At 53.7% G+C, this 14,020-nt stretch overlaps 1 protein-coding gene across 2 annotated transcripts in view; it reads left to right on the forward strand.

Annotated features, from left to right (window-relative positions):
* FBLN5 (fibulin 5) overlaps window positions 1-12,645 on the forward strand; it is a 57,871-nt gene extending 45,226 nt beyond the window's left edge. For both annotated transcript variants that reach the window (XM_084241215.1, XM_084241216.1), the window contains 4 exons: window positions 1,519-1,641; window positions 2,656-2,782; window positions 5,048-5,243; window positions 12,304-12,645. In XM_084241215.1, coding sequence (XP_084097341.1) covers window positions 1,519-1,641; window positions 2,656-2,782; window positions 5,048-5,243; window positions 12,304-12,465 — 608 coding nt within the window. In that variant the 3' untranslated portion in view covers window positions 12,466-12,645. The remainder of the gene's footprint in view (window positions 1-1,518; window positions 1,642-2,655; window positions 2,783-5,047; window positions 5,244-12,303) is intronic.
* Window positions 12,646-14,020: the final 1,375 nt, after the last annotated feature.

Consider the following 14,020-nt stretch of genomic DNA (forward strand, 5'->3'; position numbering starts at 1 on the left):
AACTCCCAGGCATGATTTCTCAGAGAGCCCTTTGCTGTGGCACTGCAGCATAGGCGCTGGAGACTGGCTGGTTGGGTTCACGTGTCAAGTTTACAGCTTACTTGTTCTCTGTGAACTCAGGCAAGCGGCCTGACCTGTAAGCCTTCATTTCTCCTCTGGAAAACGTGCAGAGTAATTGCACCTGCTTCACAGGGCCGAGGTGAGGATTAAATAAAATGAGGCAGGAAAAAGCATTGAATCCCGTGCTTGGTATATGGTGACCTCAGGATCTGACATGTTGTGCTACTGCTTCTACTACAGGTATGAACAGAATCTACAAACTAAACAAATAAACGAGAACGCTCTGTTATGATCTGGGGCGCCACCAGGGTCCCCCGGGAGTGGGTGTAGACAGCATGACAGAAGCAGGTCTTCCTGAACTGCGCCTGCTGTAACTTTTCACATCAGCCTCCAGGTTCTGTTGGCTCCCGCCCCATCGCCTGAAGACCCCTGGGAGGGGTGGAATGGAGTTTTTTCAGGGTGGAATGGAGGCCCTGGGCACATAACACCCAGAAGCAACTGGGCTGATCTGATGGAGAAGCTGCCTCACTGGCATGGCACCCTATCTGTGATCCCAGCCACCGTGGTGTGTGCGTTAGAGAGTAATCCGAGGACATGTCACACGGGAAAACTAGTGAAAGCAAATTTTTCTGGAAACAACAAATGAAAGAAAAACATGTTTTCTTTGGCGAGCTTGTTGAATGAGACTCAAACGAGGGTCCCTTGCCAAACCCTTTGTGTGACACAGAGTTGACTCTTCTGGAATCACTGCTTCTGCAGCAGCTGCCATAGCCTGTGTGTTCAATGGACCCCTGCACCCCTCACATCCTCACCTCTGCAGGGGAGGAGCGACCCAGCTCTGGGCTCCCATGTCCACGGAGGGACCATGTGTGTCTGTCCCATTCCTTCCCTAGTTTTCGCTTTCACGGAATGAAGGCTAATAAGTACACTTGACAGCCCTGGCTTGTATAGATATGCCTTTTCATTGTGCTTTTAGGATTAATATTATTTCTCAGTTTGGTGGCAATCAAAGGACTGTTGGTATGGCTAATGTTGCCCATTTGAAAGACAGGCCAATGAATTCTTTTTTGGGGTCTTGGGGAAGAACTCTGCACCCAGAGAACTCCAGCAGGTAAACAGATCTCATGTCCACAGGTGAAGGGTGGATTCACCCTCAGGGCAGAATGAGTCAGCAGATGATGTAGGTGAGCCAGAGGCAAAGAGGTAGAAGCTCAGCAGAGACATATTTCCGCTCCAGATAGGAAAGAATTTTCTAACAATTAGAACTGTTCACGTATGGATGGGCTTCCGCAGTAGGTAGTGAACAGCCCATCACCATAAGTGTCCAAGATGGAAACTGGCAATAAGGCCGTCATCTGAGTTAGGAGAGTGATGTGGGAGTTGGAATAGACCATCACGCATCTCACCTCCCCAGCTAGTTGGAGACTGTAAACAGCAGGTGTAACTTGTTGCCTCCAGATATGGACGAATGCAGCTTCTCTGAGTTCCTCTGCCAACATGAGTGTGTGAACCAGCCTGGCACATACTTCTGCTCCTGCCCTCCTGGCTACATCCTGCTGGAGGACAACCGAAGCTGTCAGGGTAAGGCTGTCCAGAGGCCTGGTGAGGGGAAGTGTGTGGTGGGGTTGGCTCAGGGGGTGCCTTGGATGTCTTCACCTGGAGAATCCTGTGTGGTTTTGGGAGGGTGTCGAGGTGAGGGTGCTGCTGGCTTCCAGAATGGCAGACACTGGGCAGATGCCCAGGCTGGTGCCTTCCTGCCCTGCCATTTATTCCCTGGCCCCAGAAATGATGTGGCTACATTTGCTTCTGTAATGAACACCACAGATACAAGTGGTAGCCTCTACGGGCTGGTCCTGCCTCCCAGATAGATCGCGGTGGTCTGTGCTGTCCATGGACCAGGGCCCTTGGAGGGCAGCCTGGGCAACTTTTCTTTACTGACTTCCTGGAGAAGGGATGCCAGGGAGACATCACACATTGGACTGCTTGTCCCTCGAAGGGTCAGGAAGGACGCCAGCATGGGTCTTGTTCCTATTGGCCACTTGGCCTAATTTCCAGCCCATGCTTCACCCCCTGGGGTCAGTGTGGGAAGACTGGCTGCTGAGCATCTGATCCGTTTTCAGATCCTTAAACCTGCCTTATCCCAACTCCAAGCAAGAATTCCCCATAGCAGTGCTAGGCAGTGGAGATAGAATGCAAATTACAAATGTGAGCCACACAGGAGTACTTTTGAATTTTCTAGTAGTCATGTTAAAAGGAAAAAAAGAAGCAGGTAGAATGATTTAAGAATATATTTCATTTAATGCAACATACCCAAAGTACCATCATGCCAGCATGTGCTCCATGGCAAATGATTGAAGAACTAGTTTCCTTTTTGTGCTAAGTTGTTGAAATCTGGAATATATTCCCCACTTACGCATCTCACTTTGGACGAGCCACGTTTCAGATGCTCAGTGGCCACGAGTGGCCCACGGCTGCCGCTTTGTGAGTGCAGCAGTGTAGAAGGACCCAGGTAGCCTGCTCCCGCCCTGGCCCCTGGCTGGGGGCCACCTCTGTGGGATCGCTGCCCTGACTCAGCCCTCTTGACCTGCATTCCAGACATCGATGAGTGTGAGCACAGAAACCACACGTGCAACCTGCAGCAGACTTGCTACAACCTGCAAGGGGGCTTCAAATGCATCGACCCCATCCGCTGCGAGGAGCCTTATCTGCGCATCAGCGATAAGTGAGTCGTGGCCGCCCGTGGGAGGTGGCGGCCTGGGCGAGGGCCTGGCTCGGGAGACGGCCAAGGCGCTGGGAATGAGAGTGCGCCGCGTGTGAGGCCGTGATTCCTGCCAGGGGCTCACACAACACACACACCTCTCCTCCCCCACCCCCCAGTCACAGCTTAGTGCCCGCAGAGCGGAGCCAAACCCTGGCGCCGCAGGTGGCGGGGAGAATGCCACCCGCCTGTGCCCTGGGAACGCAGCACCTGACAGGAACCTGTGGCTCACCAGTGTGCCCTCTGCGCTGAGCAAAACTGGCCAAACAGGGTCAGCCGGGGCACTTAGAGAAGTCTCTGCTCGCTGCCAGGAGCGATAAGCTTCCGCCCTGGTCCGCTCCGGCTTCTGCAGGCCGCCCTTGTCTGTGGCCGGGGAGTTGACCCGGTTCAGCTCCCAGCGCTAAGGCGGTGCTGGTGCTGCCGGTCAGGCCCCCAGCAGGCGGCTGCAAATGCTGGGTGATGCCCTCCCTCCAGGCCCCTTCCAGTCTGACTCCCCGCACCCCCTTCCAGCTCACGGCCTTGTTCAGGAGCCCCGGCCCCTGCCAGCCCGGCAGCACTTGCTCTCACCTTCCCCGCGCTCTAGAACGTCCAGCCTCCCGCCCCTGGGGGTGTGTTTTCTGCCACACCGGAGGCACCCCTTCTGTGCCCTCACAGCCAGAGCCGCCCGGCCTTCAGCTCTCGACTCCAGGGCCACCTCTGCCAGCGCCTTGCGATCCTCTTCAGCTGGGCGCCATCACGCCCCTGAGACTGCCCTTGGGAAACAGTTCTACGTGACATGTGACATTTTGGCACCAGGGACATTTTGACATGGCTATTTTGATGCAGCCCCAGAAAATGAAACTTTAAATGTTCTTTTTACACAATCATTTATTAAGTGCTAGTCGAGCTCCTGCTCTGTGCCAGACACTTCGCTGTGGTATTTGTTCTGCGAGTGGAGAAAGACATTAAACAAAGGGTCACCTAAGTGAGTGCCCAAGCGCAGACTGTGACAGGGGCTACGGACAGGAGAACAGACATTCATGAAGCAAGAGAGTGATCTCGACCTGGGCTAGACCAGGGAGGCTGAAAATCCCCCCAAGAAAATGACACTTGGGCTGGAATGGGACAGGAGTCAACATTAACTTAGTAGAGGGTGGAAGAGCAGGGGGACCAGCATGTGCAAAGGCTCACAGTAGGGGTCACTTTGATGTCTTCAGGGAACATAAGGAGCCTGAGTTGCTGCTGCCCAATGAGGAGTGGACAGTGTGGTGTGGGAGGAGGTAGAGAAATTGGCAGAGGTCAGGCCCTTCAGGGTCTTCGGGGCTTGGCTGGGGGTGTGGTTCCTATTCAAGTTGTATTGGGGGCCGCTGTAGTGTCTTTAAACAGAATAGAGACATAATCTGATCTGTGTTTGACACTCTGGCTGCCATGCAATGGAGGGGGGCAGGAGAGACAGGCCCGGGGGGCCTGAAGGACATGCAGTGATGGTGGAGACGGTGAGAAGGGGTTGGATTTAGACTGTATTTTGGAAGTAGATCGAATAGGTTTTGAAGAAAGATTGGCAGTTAGGACAGAGTGACATAAACACAAGGCTGATTCCCAGTTCTGGCCACCCAGAGCACTTGATGTGAACTCTGACCCCTGGGGGAGGCTCAGGGGTGAGGCAAAAGATGGGGGGTAGCTAGGGATAAATTAAGGGGCATCTATAGAGTGAAGGATTATGATAATGCCAGTGTTTCGAGTTGGCTGCTTTGTATTTAACATGATGCGTTTATGGTTTATTTCTCCTATTATGCTCCACACACATTCGACTTAGTGCAAAAGAGAAAGTAAAAGGACTTCTCGAGTTGTGTCAGTCTAATGTGATTTCTCAGCTAGCATGTTGGCTGAGGGAGTGAAGGGCTCTGGGGCCAGTGGCACATTTGGCCGCCCGGAGACATGTAGGGCCATGGGGACAGAGCAAGGCTAAATACACTAGACAGGGTTCCGAATCCTGACGTCTGAGGTGCACGCTCGAGCAGCTGGAATATCTGATTGGCCAGAAGAGGCCATTCTCCAGGAAAAGAGGGTTCACCGACGTGCTGGGGAGTTTTGAAAGGAGAAGCAGGAGGAGGTGGAGGGGGTCTCCAGGCACTGCGTTGGGAGGATAAGGTGGCGTGGCCTCCTTTCGAGCGTTTTAAGTGAGGAAGTAGGCACAGCCAGCATCTGGAAAGGATTTTCTCAGTCCTCACATGATCTCCCTTCCCCTAGCCGCTGTATGTGTCCTGCTGAGAATCCTGGCTGCAGAGACCAGCCCTTCACCATCCTGTACCGGGACATGGACGTGGTGTCCGCACGCTCCGTTCCTGCTGACATCTTCCAGATGCAAGCAACGACCCGCTATCCCGGAGCTTATTACATTTTCCAGATCAAGTCTGGGAATGAGGGCCGAGAGTTCTACATGCGGGTAAGAGGGGTGGCGAGTGACGGCCACCACCTAAACAATGCCTGTGTCGTCTAGCCAGGCGTGTGCTTCTCGAAACAGGTCTGCGGACAGCGAGGACAGGGTGGTGTGGAAAGAGAAGAGGGGCGTGGGTGGGAGTCAGAACTCAAGATTCTGCTCCCGTCACTTTCTGTGTGGCCTTGGGAATGCTTCCGAGAGCCCCAAGATCTTTCTTTCCCGTGAGAAGTTAGGCTAAGTGCAGTCATAGGTCTCGTTCCTCCTGTGGTTCCATGGGGAAGGCATTCACACAACCATCTGTCCACCCACTCACTTCACAAATATTTATCCATTAGCCACTAAGCTCCATCTAGAAACTGAAACTGTAGCAGTGAAAAAAACACCCCAAATCCCTGCCTCATGCCACTGACATCGCAGGAATGTGAAGGCTGGCATACGAGCCACAGAAATACCCTCTACCTGAGCTGCCCAACCCATGGCCATCGTGACGCTTTACTTTTAAATGAATTTAAATGAAATGCAGTTAAAAGCTAGGTTCTTCCATGGCACTAGCCATATTTCAGGTGTTCAGTAGCTGCATGCGGCTGCTGTGTTAGCTCGGCTAGAGAGCACTTCTGTGGCTGGGAGTCGGATTGGACAGCACTGGCATCCGTAACAGTAAACAATCTCAGAGCACACATCCCCAGACATCTCTGCCTGTCTGTTAATTACATCCATGTAATCCTGTTTATATTATTGAGCTTCATCTCCTCCACCCTCTGGGGTGTTCACACTTCTTTAGAGACCGCTGGCTTAGAGAGATGTTTTTCACATCTCAGTGTGAATTTGGGCACTTGTGCAGAGGACCCCAGAGCTTCCTCTCTAGAGAATCTATTCCAGCAGATGACGTCTATCAGTTTGCTGCGACCACTGTAACAGATTATCACAAACTTGGTGGCTTAAGACAACAGAAACTGATTCTGCTCAGTTCTGGGAGCCAAAAATCTGAAATCATTTTGACTGGACTGCAGTCAAGGTGTTGGCAGAGCCACGCTCCCTCTGGAAGCGCTGGGGGAGAGGCCGTGCCTGTCTTCCAGCGCCTGGTGGCTGCCAGCATTTCCTGACTTATGGCCACATCACTCCAATCTCTGCCGCCGCCTCTTCTGTGTCTTTCAAATCACTCTCTGTCTATCTTTCAAGTGACACTTGCAATTGGATTTAGAGCACACCCAGGCGATCCAGGGTAATCTCCCCAAGTGACGATCCTTAACCTAATAGCACCTGCGAAACTCCCTTCTCCTTATAACATTTACAGGTTCTAGGGACTAAGTTCTGATGTCTTTGGGGTCTTTGTTCAGCCTCCTCCACCTAGGGATCTGAGCATTGCAGCCCAGTTAAGCATGAGGTCCTGTCACAGGGTCCCTGTGGGGAGCTGTACTCAGAAGCATAGATCCCTGAAGCTCACCCTTTTGGGGGAGATGCCCCAGTGCCTGTCAATGAATGGGCCACACATCTGAGCTCTCTATTCCTGGTAGAAGCTTCCAGTCCTTGCCTCTGGAGCTGGGACTGTCTGCAAATTGGTAGGTCTGAGAAGTGGTGTTAGAGCAGATTAGAAAAAGCCCCAGGGACTGATAATGTGCCTGTGTCCTCACTAACATGTTTTTGGCAAGACCTTAAAGGGACCAGGGCACATGATAACATGACCCATGAACCAGTGTGTTAGGGGTAAGGGTTTTGGAAGAAGGTAGAATGATTGGAGGGAAGAGTAACTTCTGCAAGTCAAAAAGAAGAACCTGTGTTTATGTCTGTCTTTTCGCATACCCACACGCAACAGCTGTGCAGCAGAAACCCGTATCTGTGAGCCTCTGTGGGCTGGCTGCCCTTGGAAGCAGAAGTCTAGCCCGCTGGCCTTCTCCCATCTCGCCTCTCTCATCCTCAGTACAGACACAGCGCGTCCCACTCATAGGGCACAAAAATGTCACTCTTGGGGACTTAAAATGCCATCACTCATATCACCTGCCTCTGATTTCCCCCAGCAGAATGGAAGATTTGTCTGGGTGAGATTTCATGCCTCTGGTCGCCACAGACTAGACCCAAATGTTCCCCCATGGGGCTGACTTGCAAGAGGTACCCGGGGATGGAGGGAAAAGGTCCAGGTGGAGTGAACAGGAGGGAGACCTCTTCTGGAGGCTTCCCCCGACACTCAGATTTTCACAGTAACGAGGGGACCCTTGAACTCACAAAGCTGAGCTGGAGGTAGCTTGTTCTCTGAGAACATTGCGAAGGGCCTGGTTTCTTTAGTATTTATTCAGAGGAAGATGTCAGGGCGCCCAGGCGGGGAGGGGACGCAGGCATGGCTGAGGAACGCAGGGCCCTGGCTTAAAGGCTCTCAAGAGCTGCTGCTCAGAAGAGAACCCAGAGTTGGGGTAGGGGTCCTGTGAAGCCACGGGCACTGGGGCAGGAAGACAGGACTCTGCCCCACGAGGCAGGCTTACGAGGCCAGCTGTGCGCGGCTGCAGCGCGCTCCTCAGGACGCCACTCAGTCATTCCGACATGGCTCTGGAGCTGGCCGACCTGCTCCTCTGCCCCAACAGCCTGCCACCGACCCTGAGCCTCAGCTTCCTCCCCTGTAGCGTGGGGACAATAACAGCGCTTACCGGAGGGTTAGCGCAGCCCTGGAACGCAGAACGCCTCTTTTCATCACCCTTGCAGAATATGGCAGGGCCGAACATTCAGTGACTTGCCTTTTCTCACCTGTCATCTCACACCGGAGCACCCTGGCTGACATCTCAGGCCGATTCCATCGAATTCACAGGCATATTCAATTACTGTTAAATTGTCTTATTTTCCATATCAAGAGTCTGGGCTGGTTTAGTGGAACTTTAGTCCCTCCATCTCTCATTCAGCCTGGGGGTCACCCCTCCCCCATTCAGAGGTGGGACAGGTGGTTGGCCTCTGTGCCACCTGCCTTGTCCCCTCCAGGAGAATGCTGTCCTGGGCTCTCCCTCCGGAGCTGAAGGGGAGAGGCCCTACTCGCTGCTGTTGTAAGCGGGTGCCGGGGCTCGCTCTGTGGCACAGACCTAAATGCGCTCACTCTTTCATGGGGCATTTGGTGGGTTCTTTGGAGGTTTCCCTGAGGACTGTGCCGACCACTCCCTGGTGTTCAGGTCTTCCACTTGCCCCCCCACCCCCGTTTCTGGTGCCAGGTCCTGCATAGATATTCCGTGGCAGTGGAGGATCCCCCATGAGGCCTCTAGGACTCCATCACCCAGTTCCCCTGTAGCCCCCAGTTGTCACCATGGGGAGGCTGCTCTGAGCTTTCCTCTAGACTTCTCCAGAAGAGAGTGCGGTACCACGTTCTGCTTTCTTTAATCACCAGGGCACACACAGCTCTGAGCGGCTCTGTTGAAGCCCTGCCGCTTGCAGCGGGGCTGGTGCTTGTGTTGCCACACGCCTGCAGGCCGGCGGCGGAGACAGAGACGCATCCTTTGGGCTGCCACTTTGTGGGTCCCATGTGACGCTGCCGTGACTGCTCACGGCCACAGCAGAAATCCTCCCTGTGCCCGTCGTGGGCCACGCAGGGCGCCAGCTGCTTTCCATACCCCACTTCATCCTCACAGTGTGTGGGGATGCGCATGCAGAGCCCCAAAGCACAAGGAAGCTCAGTAACTTACCCATGATCGTGACCTCACAGCCAGGGATCCCCAGAGCAGGACTCAAACCCAGACAGTCCAGCACATTCTCATGAGGAGGTGGGAGTATTTTCACTTACTCCAGCTTTGGGACCTCAGCAGAAATTGAGACAACGCAGAAAGCCCACTGTACCCTCGAGGGACAGTGAGCAGGAGTCACCATTGTCATGACAGTGTTGCTCCTGCAGCTACTGCTGCTGCGGTGACTTTCGTTAGGGGCATGTGAGCTCGTGGGCCCTGGAGGGACCCGCGGAGGTGCCCGAGGCACTGGGCAGCGTGAGGTCGGGCTTGACGGGTGATCAGGTATCTCCTTCCCTGACACTCACTGGTTGTATTACACGCGCTTGAGCACTTCATCTCACCTGGGAAGCAAACCACATGTGCGCACACACACGGGGCACACCCATGCCCGGGCATATACACACTTGGGTGCACACATGTCCCTTTCACAAGCCCTGTTGGCAGTCTGTCCCACACCGAGCCCCGGACAGAGGACTGGTGATGGGTCTTGGCCAGGTGACGCGGGGGTGCAGTCCGGGTGAGAAGAAGGTGCACAGCCAGGGGGTTCAGAGTGTGCCAAAGCACACTGACTCCATGACCCACTCAGATTGTGTGACAGGCCCCGGAGAAGGTGACTTGCTATAGCCTGGCTGCTCGCCACGTGTCAGACAATGCCGTCTCACAGCCGATTCAGAACAGACCTGAGTGTATGGGAGCGGGGTTGGGAGGCACACCCCGGGGGGCTTTTGCAGCCTGTTCCTGCTGCACTCAGCTGCACCAGCGTTCAGCCACAGGCTCCCCAGTATATTCACTGAGCACCAGAATATATGTGGCTTTAAGTCAGGACTGAGAATTCAGAAACAAACAGGATGTGGCCTCTGACTCTGAGGAGCCCTCACAACAGTGGGGAGGGCGGGGCAAACAGCCTGGCAAGCATTGACAGTCGAGTATGAGTGGTGGACCGTCCGGAGGTTGGCGGGTGCTGACTTTGTAGCGCAGGGTGCCGGGAGCGTGTGTTCAGGAGTCAGACGCTCTAGTGCCTTAACCTGTTTATGCAGATTAAATAAGATGTTTAAAAGGTGATAGTTAAAGGCCTGTTACCATAACCACCACCACTGTCATCGCCATCATCATCATTTCGCACTGGCCCGAAGCCCACAGGTGACCAGGGCCTGTCAGAGTCTGATTTCATGAATGTCCTCACCCAGCCCTGGAAGCCTGCAGAAGAGTGGAGGTGGCTGCCCTCCTGTCCTGGCAGCCAGGTGCTGTGCGCAGACCTTTCTCAGCCAACTGCAGGTCTGGCCCTGGTGGGAACCAAACTCATTCACTTCTAAGGTTACTTCTGAATGGCAGAGGTGATTCTTCTCACACTCTGGAGACCTTCCAGGAAAGCCCAAAGGAACAGTGTGGGAGTTTACGGTTCGGTTCCCCATCCTGCAGCTCTCCCTCCAGAGGACTCCCCAGAGCTCAACACCCTCAACCCTTCGCCTCTGTTCACACAAACAGTGAAAGCTGGTGACATATTTGTATTTGTAAATGCTGGAGGCGTTTCCCTGTGTGGCTGTACCTTCTGAAGTCCTGGCCGGGCCTCTGAGGTTTTGCAAGAGTTGATAAGGAAGTCCTGGCGATCCTCTGCGTGAATAGATGCCAATTACGCTGATGCTGACGGGAACACGGGGAGCTGATGCCAAGAGGAAGTTGTGTGGCTTTCAGGCTGCTGTTAGCTGGGTGGACAGTGGAGGCCCTAGTACCTGGCTGGCACCTGATAGCCCCACCCTTGACATGCCTGTGGCAGCTCTTGGGGATATACAGAATTTTGAGTTGCCCTCTCTTTACGGAGACAGATAAAATATCTGGTGTGGCTTTAAATGGGCACGGTGCTGGACTCTGCAGCTTGTAGGAAACTTGTCCAGCACATCTGAGCCCCTCCTGCTATTTCCTCTGCAGGTGCCCACTCTCTGGCCATGGCACTGGCCTGCAGCCATCTCTCCTAGAGGGCACTGCTAGGGAGGAGAAGTAAAACACATCCCAGTCTTCTTGTGCAGTGGGGTTGGGGTCAGAATGGAATCCCTTGGCTCTGCCCCTGCCTAGTCAAGTGACCCTAAGCAATGACCTACCCTCCCTGGGCTTTACTTTGCTTATTTTTAAATCAGCATATTTATATGCTCTTGGGACACATGTCAGGATGGACGGTGGGCAGGCTCCTGGCCGTGGGCCTGTGCTTTCAGACCAGCTTCTTAATTCCTACACTGCCCGCAGATCACCTTGTGTTAAGCCACAGATTCTGACTCAGTAGGTTTTAGGTGGGGCTTGGGGTCCTGCATTTCTAGCAGGCTCCCTGGTGATACCGATGCTGCTGATCCTGCGGCCACATTGTGAGGAGCGGAGCCTTTCGGGGTTTTTATGCAGTTTAAATAAGCACGTGTGTGTAAGTGTAGCCACACTTACGAGAGCGCCTATCTGGCATAGGTGATGCTCAGTGGAGGTCAGTTCCCTCTCCCTGCCGCCCCCAAAGTTTTAGAAGAGATTCAGTGGAGGAGAAAATGAAGTTATTAGGGCCACAGTGATGGCCCTACTACTGCACAGAGTAGTGAAGCTGGAGGTGACTACACGCCCAGGCATACCTGAGAAATCACTGAAGCAGAAAATCCTGGAGTGGCCCCTGGAATTGTTGCTTTAAAAACAGTGCCCCAGGTGCTTTGCAGGCTGTTTACTTGGAAATCACTGATCAAGAACAAACCCTTGTTTCAGAGAAGGGGCCCTGGGAGGTGAAGGTGAGAGCTGAGCCCCGCAGCTGGGCCAGCCAGTTATCCATTCTTGTGATCAGACAGGCTTTCTGAACACCCGCTGTGTGCCAGGCACTATGCTGGGTTTTGGCGGATACATTGATGAAAATCCTGACCCTGGTCCTTGCTCTCGTGGATCTCCAGGTCTCGTGGGGACCTAGACATCAGAACTCTGCCAAGCACTAGTGCAGACAATGCCACATGTCCTTGAATGCTTTCCATCCTGTGCAATGACAAAGGGTCATGGGGGGACCCCACTTAGTTTGGGGAAATCAGGGAGGACTCCTCTGAGGAAGTGACATTTCAGTTGGACCTGAAAGGTTAGCAGGAAAGAGCCGGTAGAGCGTGGGGTCCAGGAGAGGGGGTTCGGGGGGGTATGGTAGCAGCATGGGGGTGCCTGTTTGACTCTAAGAGGAGTGCCTGATTGAAGCTATAGAGGTCCACTGTGGCCAGGCCAGTGCACCATCTACTTTGGTGATTGTGGGAGAGCCCGCATCTGGCCTGCTCCCCTGACCACCTCAGCTGTTGCTCCACAGCCTCTGGGGTCACACCCCTTAAGTGGGCCTGGGCCAGACCTTCTCTAACTGGTGTCCCCGGTTCTGTCTGCAGCAAACGGGCCCCATCAGTGCCACCCTGGTGATGACGCGCCCCATCAAAGGGCCCCGGGAGATGCAGCTGGACTTGGAAATGATCACCGTCAACACCGTCATCAACTTCAGAGGCAGCTCTGTGATCCGACTGCGGATATACGTGTCGCAGTACCCGTTCTAAGCCCGGGCTGGAGCCTCTGACGCTGCCGCTCACGGCACCAGGGACAGGAGCGAAGAGACGAGACGGAGTTGAGACGGTCGCGATGCCTTTCCTGCTGAATGATTCCCCCGGAGCCAGCCCCGCCGGCCTGCCCCCGCCTGTGCTGTGCAGACCTGTCGTTCTGAAGGACGGACTTCCCCCAGTGCCTGCGAGGCAGTCACCGAAAAGTGTTGTCATTGGCACCTTGACCAGAGATCAGTGGAGATTTTTCAAGGTCATCAGATTATTTGCATATTTTCCAAAGGAAATAGATTAGGATGGCTGGGGTGTGAGTCCATGTTCAAAGACTGTGAACGGCTTCCTCTCCCTCTTCCACACTCTCTCTCTACCTACCCCCAACCCCCCACCCCTCCAGCCCCCCCCACCCCCCCACCCCTTGCTGATTGCTGCTTTGCAAAGGCCCAATGAGTCTTGGGGACGCTGGGTGTAGCTAGTTTGCTTCTTGTATGTACTGAGAAGGTTATGGGAAGAAACCACAGCAGGATCTAAGGGTTTTTAAAGAATCTATTTCAAAATCACATCTGGTATTTTCAGTCATAGAAGGAGTTTTAGTTGTCCTTAAGTTTGTATAACTGTTTAATCCTTTCTTGTTCATTTTGAGTATTTTTTTTTTAAATAATACCTTCAAAAGGTCTTAAGACACATGCTATGTTCTGTCTTCCCAACTGTCAACCCAGTTTCCTCTTCATTTTAGCCAATGTCTCCTCTGAGGACGCCTTAATCATGCTTTCATTAGCAATTTTACCCAACTGGGTTGGAAGGCAGCGGTCTCCAAACTGATTAAATATTTGAAGAGATTTTGTGTTTGGTTCATTTTGCCATCACTTTACAGCCTCTGGGGCTCGTTCTCGTTTTCTTTCAACCTGGTTATTGTGCACCAGCCTGGAAAACGCTCCAGGAACGCAGCCATCATTTATAACTCGGGCAAATGATGGGAAGAAGGGGACAGAACTGGGGGTGGAGTCAGAGGGAGGCGTCTATCCTGAATCTGATTTCATTCTATGAGGCCACGGCCACCAGTCCCTCTGGCGCGGGTGATTCCTGGGGACTCGTTCAGCTCAGGGATGGTGCAGGATACCCTGACGGCGGCGAAGCCTCGTTAGTACATTTCTGAGAGAAAAACATATTTCCTGGGCCCTCCCCTGTGGAGATTCTACTTGCGTTGCTCTGAAGTAGAGTACAGGCCTTGGGATTTCTGAAACCCTGATCAGTAGCTGAAGTTGAGAACACACCGTTGCAAACCCTGTAAAGAGCGGGGCACAGGCGTCGCCCCAGCGTGGCCGCCTCACCCTCAGCATCTTTCCCGTTAGAGATTCATTATCCTCTCTCTGATCCACATGTCCTTCAAGTCTTAGGACTCCGGGCAGGAGTAGAGACACAAGTCACAGACTGGAGGGGGGCGGGAGGGTGCGGCTTCTGTTGTGCCTCACCCAGAGTCAACCTCAGGCTTCAGCAGGAGGAGCAGGCGTCTTCAGGGTGCATCCCTGGGCGCTCCCGGTACACCTGCCGGGGAGAC

This window comes from Talpa europaea (genome assembly GCF_964194135.1).
Source record: "Talpa europaea genome assembly, chromosome: 8".
Classification (NCBI taxonomy): Eukaryota; Metazoa; Chordata; class Mammalia; order Eulipotyphla; family Talpidae; genus Talpa; species Talpa europaea.